This window comes from Rana temporaria, chromosome 4, assembly GCF_905171775.1.
Source record: "Rana temporaria chromosome 4, aRanTem1.1, whole genome shotgun sequence".
Classification (NCBI taxonomy): domain Eukaryota; kingdom Metazoa; phylum Chordata; class Amphibia; order Anura; family Ranidae; genus Rana; species Rana temporaria.
In genome coordinates, this window is record NC_053492.1 from 187,289,771 (window position 1) to 187,312,888 (window position 23,118).

General features: G+C 40.0%; 1 protein-coding gene across 1 annotated transcript in view; it reads left to right on the forward strand.

Moving 5' to 3' along the window:
- Positions 1–23,118, forward strand: part of LOC120936827 (probable cation-transporting ATPase 13A4) — a 110,691-nt gene that overhangs the window by 32,258 nt on the left and 55,315 nt on the right. Inside the window, exons 5-10 of the mRNA XM_040349524.1 lie at positions 8,787–8,867; positions 12,951–13,020; positions 13,117–13,251; positions 17,975–18,047; positions 19,349–19,480; positions 21,015–21,185. Coding sequence (XP_040205458.1) covers positions 8,787–8,867; positions 12,951–13,020; positions 13,117–13,251; positions 17,975–18,047; positions 19,349–19,480; positions 21,015–21,185 — 662 coding nt within the window. The remainder of the gene's footprint in view (positions 1–8,786; positions 8,868–12,950; positions 13,021–13,116; positions 13,252–17,974; positions 18,048–19,348; positions 19,481–21,014; positions 21,186–23,118) is intronic.

Sequence of the window (23,118 nt, forward strand, 5' to 3'; positions counted from 1 at the left end):
AAAGACCTCAAATCTCATAATTAGACAAAAATGCAAGAAACAAATAAAAAATGAAACTGTAATTTTTTCAAATGACAAAAAAAAAATTGTATCTTTAAGAGGCTCACTTCCGCCCAGCAGAGCTATGGGGACGGGTGAAGGAGATTTTTCCTTCAGTCTCGTCCCCAGTCACCAGCCGAACGGTCCCGATCGCCTCCGCCGCTATCGACGGCTACGGTAAGCGGCGGAGGGGGCGGGAGAGCGGCATGAGGAGGGGGGGGTCCCTCTCCCGCCACGATAACGGCGATCTCGCGGCAAATCCGCCGCGGAGACCACCGTTATCGTGTACCGGACCGCGCACACTAAAGATCGATACCTCGGTTGTGGCAGCAGCTGCTGCCGTTACCGAGATATCAATCTTTAAAAATAGGACATACATCGTCGTGCGCAGGTCTGGAAGTGGGTAATTGGTAAAATGTATAAATAACCAGAATAGTATAATTGATAAATTAATGTGCAAATTTACAAATAGACTGACTGAAAGATAAAAATCACTATAAATGCTAAGATAAGGTGCATCCAAAGGTGTACTGAATGAATGTGCACACAGTGCAGATAAGGTGACTCAGGTGCATAAATAAAATCACAGCGTAAAGATAATAATATATGCAGTCGCAGAGGAAATCGCAGGATGATGTTATGCTCCAATCAAAATGAATGCCTGGACATAACTGATATACAACAATGATGGATGAATAAAACAGTGAACTGAATAAGAGTTCAAATACATACAAATAGGTGACTGTATAATGTAAGTAAAATCACATCATATGAATGGTGGATGGAACCGCAAGATTGTCCAATTGTTACAAAGTGTAAGTGGTGCAACTGTGACTCAGTCCAAGAGGTGAAGAAATTGCAAGGTGCAAGTAAAGTGCTGGGTGCAGAAATAGAATCGCAACATAAAGATAATATATGCAGTCGCAGGGGAAATCGCAGGATGGTGTAATGCTCCCATCAACATGAATGACTGAACATAACTAATATAAACCAATGATGGATAATGCAACTGCGACTCAGTCCAAAAGGTAATGCATCAAATCAAAAGAAATTGCAAAGTGCGAGTGAAGTGCCGGGTGCTAAATGACATCAGCAAGTGGCAAGGTGACTTGTTGGTGTATGGTGACACCCGAAGGTGTGCTAGCAAATTACCTTAGGGCTGCAAGGTAAGCAGCATTCAATAAAACCAATGGAATCAGTCGGGGGTAGAGGGGATAACTCCTATCCGTCCTTCCAGTGGTGTGGCACCTAGGAGGTTAAGGCTTCCTTCCAGGCTGGGTGGTCAGCAAGGTAAGACCGCTCCAAAGTGTGTCACCAGGCAGGGTAGAGAAGACATAGAGGAGGCTCTCTAGTATAATATGTTTTAAACACTCAGCGGTTTATTTAAACATATAACAAATGGGTACTCACATTTGGTACTCACATTTAAAACAGTAATAAGTGTATATCTGAAACGAGCAGCGAGCTCACACTGTGCAAAACATCCTTCCGGTTTAACTTAGACGCATGTTAATGCTAAAAAATACTAAAAAGCAAGTCAAAAAAGTCATAGATATTATGTCATTTGCACATGTATGGTCTTAAAGTTACATTAAAGGTTATTATTTTGTTTTTCAAAATTAAAATAAAAAATATGTTATACAGTACTTACCTGCTTTGTGCAACAATATTGCACAGAGTGGTCTCTTACCTAATTTTTCAGTCCTGTTCTGATGCTGTCTGCACCTATTCTCTTCTGGGTGCCCCCTCAGCAAACCAGGTGCTAAGGGAGCACCCATGCGGGCACTCTACTGAGTTGGGCTGCGTGTCCATAGACACACATTATGCCAGTAAGCCCATGTAAGTGAGAGGAGCTGTGCTGCAGCCAGGACTCTGTCAGGTAAGTATTTAGGGATGGGGTGAGTAGATTAGGATGTGTTTTTTTATTTTGTTTTAATGCAGGGAATTAACTGAGTAACTTCAAGTGGTTGAAAAGCATCTGTCAATCCCAAAGGAACATTATTGGACAATGACATTTAGCTAAAATAATTATAATGCTGTGAAAAAGTAATTGCCCCTAAACCTAGTTGGTTGTGCCACTCTTGGCGGCAACATCTGCAGTCAAGCGCTTGCGATAACTGCCAATGAGTCTCTCACATTGCTGTGGAGGAATTTTGGCCCACTCTTCTTTGCAGAATTGTTTTCATACAGCCACATTGGAGGGTTTTTGAGCATTTAAGGTCATGCCACAGCATCTCAATCGGATTTAAGTGGACTTGCTGGTGTTTTTTAGATCATTGTCCTGCTGCATAACCCAAGTGTGCTTGAACTTGAGGTCACAAACTGAGCGCAGAATTCATGATTCATGGTTCCATCAATTATGGCAAGTCATCCAGGTCCTGAAACTGCAAAGTAGCCCCAGACCATTCACTGTCACCATGTTTGACTGTTGATATTATATTCTCTTTATAAAATGCTGTGTTGGTTTTACGCCAGATGTAACAAACGCACACCTTCGAAAAAGTTAAACTTTTGTCTTATCACAGAAGATTTGCCCAAAAGTCTTGAGGCTAATCAAGATGTTTTTTGGCAAATGTGAGATAAGCCTTTGTGTTTTTTTTGGTCAGCAGTGGCTTTCGCCTTGGGACTGACATTTATGTCCAGTCTCTTTCTTATTGTTGAATCATTAACACTGACCTAAAAGTGAAGTTCTTTAGATGTTGTTCTGGTTTTTTTTATGACCTCCTGGCTAAGTCGTCATTGTGCTCTTGGAGTAATTTTTGTAGGCCGGCCACTCCTGGGAAGATTAACCAATATTCCAAGTTTTCTCCATTTGTAGATAATGTCTCTCACTATGGTTTGCTGGAGTCCCAAAGCCTTTTGCCGCGTACACACGATCAGTCCATCCGATGAGAATGGACCGATGGACCATTTTCATCGGTTAACCGATGAAGCTGACTGATGGTCCGTCGCGCCTACACACCATCAGTTAAAAAAACGATCGTGTCAGAACGCAGTGACGTAAAACACAACGACGTGCTGAAAAAAACGAAGTTCAATGCTTCCAAGCATGCATCAACTTGATTCTGAGCATGCAAGGATTTTTAACAGATGGTGGTCGTGCCTACTAACGATCGGTTTTGTCCTATCGGTTACGAATCCATCAGTTAATTTTAAAACAAGTTGCCTTTTTTTTAACCGATGGCGCCCACACACGATCGGTTTTGACCGATGAAAGCGGTCCATCAGACCATTCTCATCGGTTTAACCGATCGTGTGTACGCGGCATTAGAAATAGCTTTGTAACCTATTCCAGACTGATACATGTCAATTACTTTGTTTCTCTCTGTTCTTGAATGATGTGTTGCTTTTTTAGATCTTTTAGCGTGCCTCACTTTATCAGACAGCTTCTATTTAAAGGAGTTGTAAAGGAAGAAGGTTTTTTATCTTAAAGCAGTCTATGCATTAAGATAAAAAGCCTTCTGTGTTTAGCAGCCTCTCCAGCACCCCCTAATACTTACCTGAGCCCCCTCTCTGTCCAGCAATGTCCACAAGTCCCTTGGCCATCCCTGACTCTCCCTCCTGATTGGCACAGCAGCGGCGCCATTGGCTCCAGTGTCTGTCAATCAAAGTCAGTTAGCCAATAAGGACAGAGAGGTGACTGGGCTGAACAGCAGCGCTGTGTCTGAATGGACATAGGAATCTGAAGTTTGGCTTGGGTGCCCCTATAGCAAGCAGCTTGCTGTGGGGGCACTCAACAGGAGGGAAGGGCCAGGAGACCCGAAGAGGGAGCTGAGAAGAGGCCACCCTATGCAAAACCACTGCACTTAAGAGGTAAGTATAACATGCTTGTTTTAAAAATAAATAAAAAACAAGACTTTATAATACTTATCTTGATTTAACAGGTCTGGCAGTAATCAGGCCTGTGTGTAGCAAGTGAAATTTAACTCAGCTTTCCAAAAAATTGGGTTAATCACAGTTAATTCATGATTAAGCAAGGGGGGGGGGGGATTACTTTTTCACATAGGGCTAGACAGGTACGGATGGCTTTTACCTTAATAAAATTTATAAATAACTTAATAATTTAAAAACTGCATTTTGTATTTAATCGAGTTATCTTTATGTAATATTAAAATTTGTTTGATGATCTAAATCATTAAATTGTGACAAATATGCAAGCAAATAAAAATCTGGAAGGGGGCAAATACTTTTTTACAGCATTGTACATAATTGAGTAGTATTGTTTTTCTCAACAAAGTTGGTACACCCTAAAACAGTAATATAAAGGTCTTTTTTTTTTTCAATCAAGTTTAATTTTATTATGAAAAGTAGATGGTACATCAGATGTTATATATTAGATAAATATCAATACATTGTGATATAGAAATTCATATATTAATAGTACATTACATTCTAACAATACTTAGGTTGCAATGAAGGGATTACTCTATAGTCAGAGGTATAAAAAACAAAATTAAAGGAACAAACCCCTGTTTTTGTAAATCGATCCATCGGAGGTCTAATAATTATACTTATACTATATACTCCAGACTATCACCCAATATAATTTGAAGTCATGGCAATCTATAGTATTTGTCAAATCATAAGTAATACCATTTGACCTCTTAAGAATAATTAAATTCTATACCTCCCACCCCTAATCCTTCAAACACATTAGAGTCGAGTCGTTTCAACCAATGTATAGTTTCCCATTAATTCATTTCATCCCCCATTGCCAAAATATTTTCATATTGAGAATTTGAAGGGATAAAATGAAAAGATAAAGATTGAATAAACAACCATAAACTTTGTCAAACTGATATTTCCGGATTATTTAAAAAAATATTTTGACACCAGAAAATATCGTCAAACAACTATATCTAGAAATTGTCTGAGGAAATGAATCCACCTCCAATATACTCTCCACAGGATCCATGAGTCAAAATATATTATATCCAGAAATTCCAGTTTATCCAAATTGATCATAGAGTACATCCAAATGGATAAAAAAAAATGTATATGATAAAGAAGAGTACCAAGTCATTAACAACATATTCACATATAGATAGTACCATATGTTATCTAAAAATTTGAAATAATAGAACATTTAAAGAAATCGAACCAAGAGGTGAACAGGAAGAAAGAAAAAGGAAGAATAGATGAGGACTAAAGATCAGAGAGGAAGAAGAGTAGATAGCCTACCTGCCAAGTGTATACAACAGAATACGGTGAATCACCATATTACATTCACGTTGAATTTAATATACCCAAGTACTTCATCCACGGTTCCCAAATCTCATGAAACTGGTTACCCGAGTCTAACAACAAGCCCAACCGTTTTTCATTCTCCATTATCCAAGTCACTTTCCTTTTCATATATGATATCGAAACCGTCGGTTTTTTCCAAGCAGCAGCTATCGAAATCCTTTGCTCCTACTAGGATAAATAATATCATTCTTCTTGTAGACTTATGAGCATGAGGTACTAGTCCATTCGGCAAAGCAATCGCTGGAGATTGGTGTATATTACAACCAGTTATACGTCTTATAATATGAAATACCCTATTCCAGTATCTGCGTAATTTTGGGCATTCCCACCATATATGAATCATGGAACCAACTCCCTGACATCCTCTAAAACATAGAGGCGACAGAGAGGGGTAAATAGTGGCTAGCTTCAAGGGTACCAAGTACCATCTAGTAAAGACCTTCAGATTAGCTTCTATAAGTGAAACATTGGTAATCCCTTTCACGGATCTATCAAAATTAGAGTACCATTCTTTCAAATCCCATTCAACCTGAAGATCCCTTTCCCAAGCAATCATATGAGGTAATTTTTGTTCATTAGCAGCAAGCGATTTATATATTATAGAAATTCCTCCCGTAATATAAAGGTCTTAATCCACTCTCTGTTATTATATTATGTGGCATTTAATGTATGCTATAAATACTAGTTGTTTATATGTATGTTAATCTAAAAAGGTTGGTTTATTGATTTAATGTATTGATTTTGCTGTTGGTGCTCTTTCTGAGAGATTAAAATATCTCTCATGTGTTAGTAGTGTGACAGGAAAGTCTTGCATCATTGGTGAATAATACTTAAAGTGGTAATAAAGAAATAAATAAAAATGTAATATATTGCAGGTTACTTATCATTAAATGTGGTGGCAGCATTAGTTTTATTTTTTAGGCGTTTCCCCTCTTTTTTCTCCTGGTGATCTGCCCAGTAAAGCACCAATTTAGCCTATATAGAATACGTATCAGCCTAAAGTGAGGAAATTTTTTGTTTTTTTATATATTTTTGGGGGATATTTATTATAGCAAAAAGTAAAAAATATTGCTTTTTTTCAAAATTGTCGCTCTATCTTTGTTTATAGCGCAAAAAAAAAACAAAAAAAAAACTGCAGAGGTGATCAAATACCATCAAAAGAAAGCTCTATTTGTGGGGAAAAAAAAGGACGCCAATTTTGTTTGGGAGCCACGTCGCACGACGTGCAATTGTCAGTTAAAGCGACGCACTGCCGAATCACAAAACATGGCCTGGTCATTGGGAAGCCAAATCCACCAGGGCTGAAGTGGTTAATGTAGCTTGGCAAAGGTCCTGTGTGTGTGTTGATTTTCTGTTTGTTTTAAAAGTGCCGAGTAGAACTCCAGCTTTAAAGTACCCCTGTTCTGCAAAATTCCAGCCCATTAGTATCCCCATTCAGCAGATCCACAGCTTATTAGTACCCTTATTTAGTAGATCCCTAGCTTATTAGTACCCTCATTAAACAGATCCCCTGCTCAGTAGTACCCCAGCTCTGCTGATGTCTCATTCAGTAGTACCCCCAGCTTTCCTGAAACCCAGCTCAGCCGTAACCCCCAGCCCCTCTGATCCTCCTCTTGTGGTCCCCACTCACCACTCACCTCCTGCTATGTTGCGCCCATGCTGCACACCATGGCCCGGATTCAGATACAATTGCGTATCTATCAGCGGGCGTAATGTATCTCAGATACGTTACGCCGCTGTAACGTAGGGCGCAAGTTCCGTATTCAGAAAGAACTTGCGCCCTAAGTTAAGGCGGCGTAGCGTATGTGGTTCGGCATAAGCCCGCGGAATTCAAATTCTCCATGCAGTGGCATGTTGTATGGTAATGAAGGCTGACCCCACGTAAATTACGTTTTTGGCTAACGGCACATGCGCCGTCCGTGAACGTATTCCAGTGCGCATGCTCCAAATTAACCCGCAAAAAGCCAATGCTTTCGACGTGAACGTGAATTACGCCCAGCCCTATTCGCGAACGACTTATGCAAACAAAATAATCGAAAATTCGACGCTGGCCCGACGTCCATACTTAACATAGTATACGCCTCATATAGCAGGGGTAACTTTACGCCAGAAAAAGCCTAACGTAAACGACGTAAAAAAAAATGCGCCGGGCGGACGTACGTTTCTGAATCAGCGTATCTACCTAATTTGCATATTCCTTGCGTAAATCTACGGAAGCGCCACCTAGCGGCCAGCGTAAATATGCAGCCTAAGATACGACGGTGTAAGAGACTTACGCCGGTCGGATCTTAGGGAAATCTATGCGTAACTGATTCTTAACTCCTATCTGAATCCGGGCCCATCTGTAACATCTGGTAAATTCTCCTGCTCTAGTTCCCCAGCTCTGCTGATCCTCTACCACTCAGTCCTCAATCTCCAGTCCCATTTACTTTCTACTATAGTGTTCCCATGTTGCACACCACATGTGCCATCTGCTAGCTCGCTTTGGTCCAGATTCCACTCACCTTCCTACTGCTCCACACTGCACGCCAGTGATGTCTGCACCAGACACTTCCAGAATGTATACACATGATCCTGATGTGACTGATGATGATGTATTTCTGATTCGCTTGTTGATTTTCCAGTGCATCCTGGGATATCTCATACCTGTAAAAGCTCCAAAACAAAGGCTTTGGAGATGCTTTGAAACACCAAGAAATCAATGGGGGTTATAAGGTTTGAAGCGAAGCAAAGCAAAACAAACACAATATGTGAACAGGACTGTAAGGTAACCATTTAGTTTAGTGACAGGTGCTTTGATTGGCTATAAGAATGCTTTTTAAAAGCATGTCAAATGCCACGTTTTGAAGTGTAAACCAGCCCTTACAAAACGACTTTTTGTGAGATGAAGTTCAATCGGGACAGTACTCAATGTGCGGTCAAGACAGTTGCTATAAAGTTGTTGTAAATTAATTTGTCACAAGAAAATGTTGAACTAATCGGTCAGCTGACCTAATACACCCAAATGCAATGCACACAGGGGTAAATTTACTAAAAATGGAGAGTGCAAAATATGGTGCAGCTCTGTATAGAAACCAATCAGCTTCTAACTTCAGCTTATTCAACTAAGCTTTGACTATAAAACCTGGAAGCTGATCTGTTTCTTTATAGAGCTGCACCAGATTTTGCACTCTCCAGTTTTAGTAGATCGAACCCACAGTGGTTAGCATTGATTCTGCGTTGATTTCAAATAAAATCCCCTTTGTTCAAAACCTAAATACCTAATGTGTGTTAAAATAAATGTATTTGATGTTGTTTGCTATTTGAAGTTTAGTGCTATGCTAGAAAATTTTATTCATTTGTATACTTAGCTGTTCTTAGTTCCCTATTGGGTTTATGCACTACTGAATTTCAAACAAGATTAAATGTAAAAGAACACATTTTCATAGTTTTTTTATGTAAAAAAAAAAAAAGCTCATATAATACAACATATTTCAATGCAACGGTCTGTGGAATTTCAGAACTTTGGAGGATGAACACACCTGCTATAGCCTACATTCAAAGTATGGATCTGGTCTTACTAAAGAAGAGCAAGACATCAGGTGAGCAGTGCTTTACGCATTACGGTCCAGATCCACGTACATTGGCGCATCTGTAAGTCCGGCGTAGCGTAGCTCAGATACACTACGCCGCCGTAACTTACAGCGTATTTTCCGTATCCACAAAGAATTTGCACCGTAAGTTACGGCGGCATAGTGTAACTGTATCGGCTTAAGGACGCGCAATTCAAATGGATAAGATGGGGGCGTGTTTTATGGTAATTCCTATTGACCCCACTTAATTGACGTTTTTTTTTAACGGCGCATGCGCCGTCCGTGGGGGTATCCCAGTGCGCATGCTCGAAATTAACCCACAACAAGCCAATGCTTTCGATGTGAACGTAATTCTACGCAAAGCCCTATTCGCGAGCGTTTTACGCAAACGACGTACACAATGGAAAATTCTACGCTGGCCCGACGTCCATACTTAACATTGCGTACGCCTCATAGAGCAGGGGTAACGTTAAGCCGAAAAAAGCCTTACGTAAACGACGTAAAGAATGCGTCGGGCGGACTTACGTTTGTGGATTCGCGTATCTAGCTCATTTGCATACTCAACGTGGAAATCAACGGAAGCGCCACCTAGCGGCCAGCGTAAATATGCACCTTAGATCCGACGGCGTACTAAGACGTACGTCAGTCGGATCTAGCCCAGCTTCAGGCGTATCTTGTTTTGTGGATACAAAACAAAGATACGCCGGAGCATCCTAGAAGTTACGCGGCGTATCAATAGATACGCCAACGTAACTTCTTCGTGGATCCGGGCCTACCTGTTTTTCATTGTAGTATAGATATGTTTGTATATTGGGCTACATGGCAGCAGTTACAGTTGTTTGTTTGAAAATTGTGTCAAGACTGAGCCTTCAAGAAGTGATGTCCCAGTCACAGGAACGAGTACAGTACATCTGAACTGGACCTGTTCACCACCCCTTGTCTAATTGTTTTACATTATTTTCTCTCTGTGTCCTCAGTGAAGGAAATTGTCCTTACTTCCTGCCCAGGTAGCCAATGCCAAGTGGAAAGTTTAGGTGAAACATGATCAAACTGATAAAATAACACACCCTTGTAGTGAAAGATTAAATAGTTAAAGGGATTGTAAATGTTTGTTTTTTATTTTCTAAATCGGTTCCTTTAAGCTAGTGAATTGTTGGCTCATTTACCTTTTTCCTTCGATTTTCCTTCTAAATGTTTTTTTTCTTTGTTTTCTTTGTCTGAATTTCTCACATTCTGTTCCTCCTCAGTAAGCTGTTCTGGATGACTAACCCCCAACCAGAATGGCTCGGATGATGGGGGCAAGCTTACTGAGGAGAAACAGGAAGTTAGAAATTCAGACAAAGAAAAAAAAAAAAATTAGAAGGGAAATCTAAGTAAAGGTAAGTGAACCAACAATGCACTAGCTTACAGGAACCTATTTAGAAAATAAAAAAAACTAACCTTTACAACCCCTTTAAGAAAACACAGAAGTTGATAAAAATGTAATGCAGGTAATTCAGAAACACCTAACCTTATATATATCACCACCCAGAATCATAGCAAAAAGTCTATTTCATCCATATTGGATGACACAGGTCACTTTATGGTTAGCACCAGTCTGATCATTTGTTGGAGAACTAAAAATAGTTAGGTTCAATTTTGTTTCTGCTAATGACAGTTTTACCACATGCTGAGACTGGCGCTGGGGGCATTAAGTTGTCCACTTCTGCCTTTCTCTCCAGATGGGAGAGACTCTAGTAAACAATCAATTAAATGATATTAATTACAGTACAGACCAAAAGTTTGGACACACCTTCTCATTCAAAGAGTTTTCTTTATTTTCATGACTATGAAAATTGTAGATTCACACTGAAGGCTTCAAAACTATGAATTACCACGTGTTTTCATAACAAAAAAGTGTGAAACAACTGAAAATATATTTCATATTCTAGGTTCTTCAAAGTAGCCACCTTTTGCTTTGATTACTGCTTTGCACACTCTTGGTATTCTCTTGATGAGCTTCAAGAGGTAGTCACCTGGCGCAGCACCCCATCACTCTCCTTCTTGGTCAAATAGCCCTTACACAGCCTGGAGGTGTGTTTGGGGTCATTGTCCTGTTGAAAAATAAATGATGGTCCATCTAAACGCAAACCGGATGGAATAGAATGCCGCTGCAAGATGCTGTGGTAGCCATGCTGGTTTAGTATGCCTTCAATTTTGATTAAATCCCCAACAGTGTCACCAGCAAAGCACCCCCACACCATCACACCTCCTCCTCCATGCTTCACGGTGGGAACCAGGCATGTAGAGTCCATCGGTTCACCTTTTCTGCGTCGCACAAAGACACAGGGGTTGGAACCAAAGATCTCAAGTTTGGACTCATCAGACCAAAGCACAGATTTCCACTGGTCTAATGTCCATTCCTTGTGTTCTTTAGCCCAAACAGGTCTCTTCTGCTTGTTGCCTTTCTTTAGCAGTGGTTTCCTAGCAGATATTCTACCATGAAGGCCTGATTCACACAGTCTCCTCTTAACCCCCTTGACGGTATCCCCGAGCGTGACTCGGGGTAGGTTTCCAATGTTAGGATCGGTATCCCCGAGTCACGCTCGGGGTGGACGTGCAGAGTGTGCAGCGGCGCGGCTTACCTTTCGCTGGATCCACAGGCAAGTTACTTACCTTGTCCCTGGATCCAGCGATGCCACCCCGCTGTGTGAGCGAGCGGGACCTCCTCGCTCGATTCACAGTCTCCCCGTGTGCCGCCGATCTCCGTTCCCTGCGACGTTACGACGCACGGGGGCGGAGAACGGCGCCAAATTCAAAATAGTAAACAAACACTTTACATACAGTATACTGTAATCTTATAGATTACAGTACTGTATGTAAAAAATACACACCCCCCTTGTCCCTAGTGGTCTGCCCAGTGCCCTGCATGTACTTTTATATAATAAAAAATGTTCTTTCTGCCTAAAAACTGTAGATTGTCCAAAAGTGTCCCTTTATGTCAAAAATGGTTTTAGATCAGCTAGAAAACAGCGATAATAAATTATAATCACTTGCAGAAATGTGCGATAGCGATTTGTGGGGAAATTCGTCATAAAGAAAAAAAAATAATGACAGCGACAATTCTGCAACTGAGCAAATTTCAGTGATTTTGAGTTGATTACATTATTGAATAATTTTTATTATAATTATTTTATTATTTGTTATAATTATTTATAGTTATTTATTATATTATAATTTATAATTTTGTTTAAAAAAAAAATCATACCCGGGATGCCTACAAGACTCTTGCTTGGTCAGATTTAAGTGAGTTATTTCTAAAAATTACAGGCCTACAGTATAAAACTCCAAATTTCCTTGCAAAATAATTGTACCGCTTTTGGTACGTAATTCCAGACAGAATCATACCGCCAGGGAGGTTAACAGTTCTAGAGATGTGTCTGCTGCAAAAGGTGGCTACTTTGAAGAACCTAGAATATGAAATATATTTTCAGTTGTTTCACACTTTTTTGTTATGTATAATTCCACATGTGTTAATTCATAGTTTTGATGCCTTCAGTGTGAATCTACAATTTTCATGGTCATGAAAATAAAGAAAACACTTTGAATGAGAAGGTGTGTCCAAACTTTTGGTCTGTACTGTATATCATACCACTACGGCCATTCTCACTGAGAATTGCATTTCTTTCTTGTTTTTTTTTTTTTGTTCGCTGATGGTGTCATTACATACTTTGTTTACAACCACTTTACATCTCAAGAGTTATGAGCAAGCATTTTAGTACAGAGGGAAGGAAGGGGAGAGAAGGGAGGGAAGAGAAGGGAGGGAAGGGAAGGGGAAAGATGTATAATTTAAGGGACTGTCAGACTTACTGATTGTGCAAGAAAAATTGAAATTTAAATTGTTGATATATAGATCAATATCAGGTTTTGCTTCTCTATAGTTTGTAATCAGTTCCAATAAACCTTACCATTTTCTGCTTTCCAAAATAGTTGATAAAATCAGCTTTGCCTAAATATCACATGGTTTAGAATATACTAGTTTGTAATTAATTTATATAATGCTGAATGATTAATAAGTATATTATAATTAGTTTTTTTTTTTGCTGTTTGTAGGAGATTAGTGTGTGGACATAACACTATTGAAGTTGAAGTTGCACCGCTCTGGAAATTATTAATTAATAAGGTGTGTACACATGGGTAATCAGGTATAATATTGCGATGTTCATCTTTTATTTCTTTTCATTGTCTTACTTCTATGATTTGTTTTTATTGTCCACAGGTGTTAAACTTATTCTATTTATACCAGTTCTTCACGGTGGTCTTGTGGCTGGCTGAGGGCTATCTGGGTTATGCCATTGCAATCCTTCTCTTATGTATCTGTACTATCACAATATCTCTTATGGAGCTTAGACTGGTAAATATTATCACATTTATGTCTTCTCAGAAATGCTATAGCAATATTTGAGAAAATTACTATTAAAACTATATTTAAAGAAAACTTGTTGTAAGGGAATCATGAAGGCTGTCAGTGCTGACTAGGGATGAACCCAGGTTTTGACCGAAGGTTTCTTTTTTGTGAGTTTGTCCAAATGACAAAGTTTTAGCCTGTTCGGCAGAAGCCAAAGGTCATATACAGTAGCATTCATTCTATCGGTACTATACTGTAACTTACAACTGTAAGTGACCCACCATGTCCTTAGCAACCGCTGACATCACCTGACCTTATTAATTTGCTGATCAGGGATCCCTGGCCATGTAACCAAAGGGGCAGGGATAGAGACTGACATTGTTGCTACATGGCAATATCTGGGCAGTGATATTGAACAACACCTCTGAAAAGTGATCTGCTGCAGATGGCTTTCCAGGGGGGTGGCAAGGCCAACAGTGTGTTTATTCACTTTGCACATTTGTGTGAACTTTACTCACTGGTAATCACCAGGTCAGAGAGGTGGCGATGAGGCTCTCCTCCTTATCTACATGAGGGCACACAAATAGCCTTGTATGGTTTATGACTTCCCTGGCCTTGCAGGTTGCATGCTTGGATAAGAGTCCAGTATGAATTTTTGGGGGGACTCAATGCTTTTTTTTAGTGTTTTGCATACAGTCGGGACCCCATGGCATTTTTTTTATTTTTTTTGCCTAGGGTCTCCCTAGGCATACTTACTCTCCTAAAGAAACAGGTGGTGAATCCTGTGAGATGCATAGAGAGACACTTTTGTGACAACAAGAAGGGAGACATTTATTATGTTTACCCCCAAGTAGGGTTGTTTGCTATATACCATTGATTATTTACTTCTGTGTTAAATGTGTTAAAATAGTTTTAATATTCCTTATTTTATGCCCTCTTTTTAATAAAATTATCTTTAGTATTTGTGCATTCCTTGAGGCACCTTAAAAGTCCATTTGTATAGCTATTTACTTCTGAACTTTACTCAAATTCTGTGAACTTGCTTCAAACTGAACCCAGGAATGTTTTTACCAAATTCACTAGGCAGAGGGAAAGTTCCCTTTCAAAGTGCAAATTCCCTTTCAAAGTTAGCCTTTAGTAAATCAACCCAATTGGCTTTAGCATTTTCGGAAACACGCGCTTGGAACAAGTATCTTCTCATGTTTCTGTGTCTTCCCTGAGCTGTATATTTGTTTTGGATCAGTGACTAATTAAGTATTGACATCAAAGCCTCAAAATAACAGCCAGACAACTTACATTTTCAGAAGTAATTGCAGCCTGCTTGCTTCTCTTATGAAAAGTTTCATTTAAAAGTCTGGTTAAGAGATTAGGTGTCACCTTTTTAATGATATGAGAGGAGCTTTAATTACTTATTAATCCTTCCTTAGGAGTAGTCACACATAATTTGTGACCATTACTGCAAATGCATTCCAAAACCTGTGAACAAATTCCCTTTTAGCTCCACCCTAATTAGTTCATAAGGCATAAGCAATTAAGATTAAGTAAACAATAATATATCACAGTCATATCTTTAAAAAAAAAAATCATCCAGGTGTATTGCCGCCAGCTGAGGTTGGTTAGAGATGGAAGATTTCTTATGTATCTATGATATTTACCCATCATTCATCACATAGCATGTGAGGCCACTAAGATTTAATACCTGAAGTTGTGCAGCATTTTACTTGTCATACATGTAATGAGAGAATTGTTCCCTTCATTAGGGAAAGTGAACAGATTGCATTGATCACAATGGCATCTTGCTCAATTTCATAGTTGTTTGTCACTCTAAATGGCGAATGCCTTCGTTTTTTAAAACAAGTATGATTTTTGAAGTTCTTGCAAATGTTGGGCTTAGAACCAATCTCCACCTTGACTGTGATAAACTGCCTTTGTTTCTGTTATTTTGGCTTTAGTATTGTAAAACGATAAAATAGTAAGTAAAATTCTTACACATAATCTCGATTTTTAATACTCCATATTTAGAAATTCATTGTTCTACTTCTTACCTAAAGGCACTTTAGACATCTACACATTGTGGTCTCAGAAGTTTCTGTTTGTGTAGAAACATTAGGCATATGGCATGACACTGCACAGGTTGTTACATGACTTCGGGATGTACTAAACTGCATATTGGAATGATGGGATGATTGGATTATTGGCTGCAATACTCACAACTCTCACTAGATGTCAGTGTACTTTATACACATATATATGGTAATGACTCTGCTTGATACAACGGTGCAAGAAGCAGTTGCTAATGTTTAACTGTTCACTTGCTAAAATAAATGCAGCTGTAAAACGGGAAATATCGGTCATTGCAATACTTTCTGTCACACCGTATTTGCGCAGCAGTCTTACAAGCACACTTTTTTTTGGAAAAAATACACTTTTTTTAATTAAAAAATAAGACAACAGTAAAGTTAGCCCATTTTTTTTAATATTGTGAAAGATGATGTTACACCGAGTAAATTGATAGCCAACATGTCACGCTTCAAAATTGCGCCCGCTCATGGAATGGCGACAAACGTTTACCCTTAAAAATCTCCATAGGCAATGTTTAAAAACAATTCTACAGGTTTCATGTTTTGAGTTACAGAGGTCTAGGGCTAGAATTATTGCTCTCGCTCTAATGATCGCGGTGATACCTCACATGTGTGATTTGAACACCATGTTCATATGCCGGAGCTGCTCACGTATGCATTCGCTTCTGCACACGAGTTCGGCGGGACAGGGCGTGTTAAATTGTTTTTTTCTTATTTATTTTACTTTTTTTTTTTTTTAAACTATTAATTAAAAAAAAAATTGTAAATTTTATTCCTATAGAAAAAAAATCATGACATGACCTCCAAAATATGAGATCTGGGGTCAAAAAGACCTCAGATCTCAGATTTACACTTAAATGCAATAAAAAAATCTGAAGCCTCGTACACACGGCCGAGGAACTCGACGGGCGAAACACATTGTTTTGCTCGTCGAGTTCCTTGTTAGGCTGTCGCGGAACTCGGCGAGCCAATTTTCTCCATTCCCGTCGAGGAAAAAAAGAACATGCTCTCTTTTTGGCTCAACAAGTTTCCTGTACGAGGCCTTAGTTTTTTCGATTGAAAAATAAAATTTCCCTTTAATGCCGCATACACACGATCAGAATTTCCGACAAGAAAATTTTTATGTGAGCTTTTGGTCGGAATTTCCTAACATGTGTAGGCCCCATCAGGCTTTGACTTTGAGAACTGGTTCTCAAATTTTCCGATGGGAAAAGTTGTTGTCGGAAATTCCAAACGTCTGTATGCAATTCCGACGCGCAAAAATCCTACGCATGCTCGGAAGCAATCTTACGCATGCTCGGAATCATTGAACTTCATTTTTTTCGGCTCATCATAGTGTTGTACGTCACCGCGTTCCTGACGGTCAAAATTTCCAACAACATTTGTGTGACCGTGTGTATGCAACACAAATTTGAGCCAAAGTTCAGTCGGAAAAAAATCCACGGTTATCTTGTTGGAATTTCCGATCGTGTGTACGCCGCATAAGAGCTATGGAGCTGGGATTGTATGGGGGATGGATGGAGCTGGGATTGGATCGGGGATGGATGGAGTTGGAATGGGATTGGGGTGGGGTGGATGGAGCCAGGATGGGATGGGAGGATGGGGAGAGCTGGGATTGGATCAGGGGATGGATGGAACCGGGATGGGATGGGGTGGATTGATATCCTCTCCCCCAAATCACTCCAAGCGAACTCTTTGCTTGTCCCCCCTCCCTCAACCTCTTCTTCATGCACTCCCCTCCAAGACTCACTTTTAGATTACACAGACCTTAGACCAGTGCGCTCTCGGTACAGGTGGTGTGCCTCCTTCCCTCGTCCTCTGACCCCTCTGTGCACAGAAAAACATCACAGCAAGAAGAGGAGGGGTGGGTTCAGTTCGCTCTGCTCCGCAGTGCATGCTGTGTGTGTGTGTCAGGCAGCTAGGGAGAGATGCCGGTGGCTGCAATGCACAATGGAGTGGAACTTGCGACATGCGGGAATGGAGACACCCCGCACAAGCCACGGGCATTGCGGAACTCTGATTCGCCGGGACTCTGTGTCAAGAATGGATCATATTGCAAGATGGTCCCGGCTAATCATCAAGTATTGCAGACAATAATCCAATCTTCCCATCATCCCAATGTGCAGTTCAGTATGTCCCCATGACTTCTGTCTGTAATGTGAGCACTGACATTTCCTGTGAAGAAACTATATATCCCACAATACCTGGGTCTCTCAGCCTAGTGTTCTGCAAGTGAGAGCTAAACAGTAATTTGATCTGAAACAGAGACAACCAGGTAGAGCAATTAAAAGAGAGCTCACCTTGCAGTCATTCACCACATTAGCACTTCCACATTTGTAATGTAATGCAGAGGAAATGTTGAGGCATTCATTTTGACTCTATGTGACATGGAACTAGAGGTTGCCTGTCCCTTTAACAATTAGGTACAGGGTAGCTAAATAAATACATGGACATGAGACTACAACACACAAGCCTTCACTCCAAGGTAGCACAAACAAATGAAACAAGGAACTACACTAATACCTAGTTAAAACAATGGAAACATTTGAAAGTGTGCAATGCTTTAAAGTTCTAAGTGAATTAATTATTTACAGATTTGCATTATAATTGTTATAAATAAAATACATTTTTAAAATTACATTTTACAGCAATCCACAAAGCTAGATAATTTGGTGAAAGCTCATAATAATATGAAGGTGACTGTGAGTCGTAGAGATGAAGGTAAGCTAAGAATAGTTAATTTGAACCAAGGAAAGTATGGTGTAAGTATATAAAGTACTATATAGCAGTACAGTCTTCAATGCAGAAATGCTTTGACAAAAGTATACTCTCCTTTACATAAATTATGTTTACAAGAAATGTTAAGAGCCCATTCACACAGCAGGGACGACTTTGGATCCGACTTCAAGTCACCCTAAGTCGCCCCTAGTCACCTTAAGTCGCGCTGCATGAGAAAATCAAGTGAATGGGAGCCGTCTTAATGTACACTACTGCAGTCGCTCCGACTTCAGAAAAGGTTCCTGTACTACTTCAATCCAACTTCTAGGCAACTTGTAGGCAACTTGTACCCATTGATTTCAATGGAAATCGCCTCAGAAGTCGGATCACTGTCTTAACAAATGCAACAATACAGGAAGAGAACATACATTTCTCAGGCAAACCCCTCCCTCCCCCTCCATCCCACAGAGCTGATTGTTGTTTGATTGGCCACTGGAAAGCCTACTGTCTTGGAGGCAACTTGAAGTTGCCTTGTAAGTTGCCTCATGTCGCGCTGTGATTCATACTCAAGTCGTGTCCAAGTTGCCTCCCAAAGTCGTTCTGGAAGTCGTGTTGGCCCTGTGTGAATGGAGTCTCAACCTTCTACATAATTAAATAACTAAAGTTTTAGTGCCGGTTCACACTACAGCGACATGAAAGTCAGCACGACTTTGCGAGGCAACTTGAGGCAACTTCAAGTCACCTCCAGGACAGGCAACTTTGCCAGTGGCCAATCACAGAATAATCAGCTCTGTGGTAGGGAGGGGTTTGTCTGAGAAAACTATTTTCTCTTCTTGTAAAGTTGCTTCAGTTAAGACAGTGATCCGACTTTGGAGGAAACTTCCATTGAAATCTATGGGTACAAGTTGCCTAAAAGTTGCCTAGAAGTCACCTTGAAGTAGTACAGGAACCTTTTCTGAAGTCGGAGCGACTTCAGTAGTGTGCATTAAGTCGGCTCTCATTCACTTTAATGTAATTTCTTTGGGCGACTTGGGGCGACACAAGTCGGATCCCAAGTCGCGGTAGTGTGAAGAGGCACTTTATGTAACATTTCATTGTTTTTTTATTTACATTTTTTAAGGCGATCGTTTTTATTGGATTAGTGGTTAAAAATATTTTCCTAGTTTGCATTTCTGCAGTTGGATCATTTGGAAATGAAAGACTATAATAAGTAACTAATGTAAATGATACAATGTTCTATAAGAAGAACCTAACATAAATGTTACTTCCTTTTTAAGCAATGTTTACGGTTCATTTTCTTTTAGAATACAGCCAAATAGAATCCCGCAATCTAGTACCAGGAGATATCATTATTCTATCTGGCAAAAACTTTTTCATGTCGTGTGATGCCATTTTAATCAATGGGACATGCATTGTGAATGAAGGCATGTTGACAGGTGAGTAATCTTATTTACAGGACAAATACAATGCTTCTGTTTGGGTCCACTTGTGCTACATTAAACGTGTAGAGTATATACTATCAAAGCTATTGTAAGGAATTCCAATAAATATCAGCTTAATCATAAAAAAACAAAAACAAACTTTACTTTAAACTGGTAGCCCAGTGTTAGTCCTACATATATATATATATATATATATATATATATATATATATATATATATATATATATATATATATAATACATTGACAGGTAATGCATACTTGTCCATCATTGTGATCTGCAAACTATATTCATAGTATGATTAGCCCTAATAGCATAGGAATTTTTAGTGCTAAGAAACACATAAATTGAACAAGAATATCCAGAACATCAAGTTAAACCTAACACTTAGCCCTCATTTCAAACTTAAAGCTTAATCCAACTCTCAAAGGCAACTCTTAAGGAACGGGTCACACACATTTACATCGGCAGAAATATACGTCACTTTAAATTTGCCGCCATGTGGGCGAGCGCGCCCCTGCCGCGAGCTCCGTGGTCGTGCCTGCCGGTATCCCGCGACCATGTGTCACAGAGCTGCAGAACGGGGAATGCCTGTGTAAAAAGCATCTCCCCGTTCTGCCTAGTGACACTGGTTGTCTGCTCCCTCTCATCGGGAGCAGCAATTAGTGATGTTTCACAGTAAGCCACACCCCCTAACAGTTAGAATCACTCCCTAGGACACACTTAACCCCTTCCTAGCCCCCTAGTGGTTAAATCCTTCACTGCCAGTCACATTTACACAGTAATCAGTGCATTTTTATAGCACTGATCACTGTATAAATGTGAATGGTCCCAAAATAGCACCAAAAGTGTCTGATGTGTCTGCCATAATGTAGCAGTCATGATAAAATTCACTGATCGCCACCATTACTAGTAAAAAGAAAATTATTATTAAAAATGCCATAAAACTATCCCCTATGTTATAGATACTAAAACTTTTGCGCAAACCAATCAATAAACGCTTATTGCAATTTTTTTTACCAAAAATATGTAGAAGAATACTTATCGGCCTAAACTGAGGAAAATTTTTTTTTTTTATATATACATTTTTTGGGTATATTTATTATAGCAAAAAGTTAAAATAATTATTTTTTTTTTCAAAATTGTCACTCTATTTTTGTTTATAGCGCAAAAAATAAAAACCGCAGAGGTGATCAAATACCACCAAAAAAAAGCTCTATTTGTTTGAGAGCCACGTTGCACGACCGCGCAATTGTCAGTTAAAGCGATGCAGTGCCGAATCGCAAAAAGTGCTCAGGTCTTTGGGCAGCCAAATTGCCAGGGGGTGAAGTGGTTAACAATCTCAGATATAGATGGATAAAAATGCAAAACCTTTGAAAGTTAAAATTGCTTATATGTAACAATGCTGTGTATTTATCTATACAGCTGGTGTTTAAAATAATTAGAGATTAAATCTCATTGGCTGGTCTGGGCACATCTTTGCACATTGCAACCTATACCTGATCCGTATTTTTCTGGGTTTCCATAGGGGAATGCATTCCTGTAACAAAAACGCAATTGCCACACATGGATAACACAATGTCTTGGAAGCAGTACAGTGGAGAAGATTATAAGCGTCATGTCTTATTCTGTGGAACAGATGTTATAAGGACAGAATCAACTGCGCAAGGACCAGCCAGAGCTGTAGTGTTAAAAACTGGTAGGTCTGGATTTTAAGTACTGCCAGAATATGTAAATGAAGAATGGAACTGAGTGCTCAAAACTCACATTCTCCTTGATTTAACTGACACATATTAAACAAATATAAAAGGTGGAACTCCTGCGCTGTCGGTGAATAGCAACCGGGGAAGGAAGGTGAAAGGGGCACTGCTGCAAACACTAGGAAGGTCTACCTTAATAGACAAAAAGTGATATATGAAACAAGTAAAAGATGTCTGCGCTGTGAAACACAATATTAATTAATACTAAAAAATGTGAAAAAGAAGGGGAGGGGCACAAGTGACAATAAGCACATAAAGTATTGAGTGGTGTTACAATATGGTAGCAATATATTAAACAATTTCTCAATGGATATTGGAGATACACATATGTTCTAAAATAGAAAGGTCCAAGAAACGGAAAAAAAGCCCAGTCTCAAAAGATCTGATATATCTGATGGATGAAAGTGAAGAAAGGCACTCAATGGAGGGAGATCCCGCAACCAACTCTGGTGAAAACAAGGCAAGCCGTACACCTTGAAAGTCTCCACACACACCTCTAGTGGTCCCAGCAGCTCACCTTACGATAAGCAAATAGAGCCTGATAGGGAAGCCCTTGATATGAAGGTCTAGTCTTGATGGTATAGGTTGCTCTTACGGTCCAGGGCAGTACATGCAGATATAAGGAACATACAGCAGGATAGTGTAATACTGATAAGACCAAGGAGCCTTGTACATAACACATGCTGATGCACTCACATGAACAATAAAATATGAGGCTTATCTCCACGAGCAGCGAGCTCGTCAGTGTCCTGCTTCTCCTCTCTCTCCAGTTCTCATGTATGTCAGGCTGGGGATACTAGACAGCTCGAGAGCCAGTGAAACAACCAAACAAGAGGGAAGGAGAGCACATCGCATAATCCAGTAAAAAACAATCAGGTTTTATTAAAAACAGCATAAAATACTCACATTTCAGTAGGTAGTATTGGCATAATATCCACGAGTAGCGAACTCGTACTACGTCCGTCGGATGCTAGAGGTTGTCCAGCGCTCCAATCCCGACGTGTATCGTCACACCACGTGATGAAGTCACCCCCACTCGGTCAGTGCTCTTAGCCATTGCCTGGGACCGCTGATTGGGAGCCGATCGGCAGATCTTTTTTGGTCATGCCCCTTCGACAGAAGGCCGAAAACCTGAACCTGAAACATTTTTTTTTTTAGGCCTCGTACACACGACCGTTTTCCTCAACAGAATCCATCAAGAAACTTGGTGGGAGATCTTTTTTGCCGAGGAAACCGGTCGTGTGTACGTTTTTCATCGAGGAAACTGTCGAGGAAACTGTCGAGGAACTAGTTCTCTTTCCTCGACGGGAGTCTCAATTTCCTCGTCGTGTTCCTCGTCGGGCTGGTTTTTGATGAGAAACACGATCGCGTGTATGCTAAGAAACCCGCGCAGGCTCAGAATAAAGTATGAGATGGGAGCGCACCTTCGGTAAAAGTAGCATTTGTAATGGAGATAGCACATTTGTCATGCTGTAACAGTCTGAAAAGTGCAAATCGTCTCTTACCAAACTTTTACTTAACACACAGTAACATGAGATTAGCAAAAGCAGCCCCAAGGGTTGTGCAATTGAATCAAACTTCCCCATTGTATGTGTTGTACGTCACCGCGTTTGAGAACAAGGAGATTTGGTCTTGACCGTGTGTACGCAAAGCAAGCTTGTCAAGTTTCTCGACAAGCCTAACAAGGAACTTGTCAAGGAAAACGATGTGTCTTTTCCGACGAGTTCCTCGGTCGTGTGTATGAGGCCTACGTTTTGGATAGGGTAGGGAAGGGTTAGGATTAGGAATACTGTCAGGTATTTTTTGCTGCCCATACCCCTGCTGGGCTCTATGGGATTGATTTACCAAAACTGGAGAGTGAAAAATAGGGTG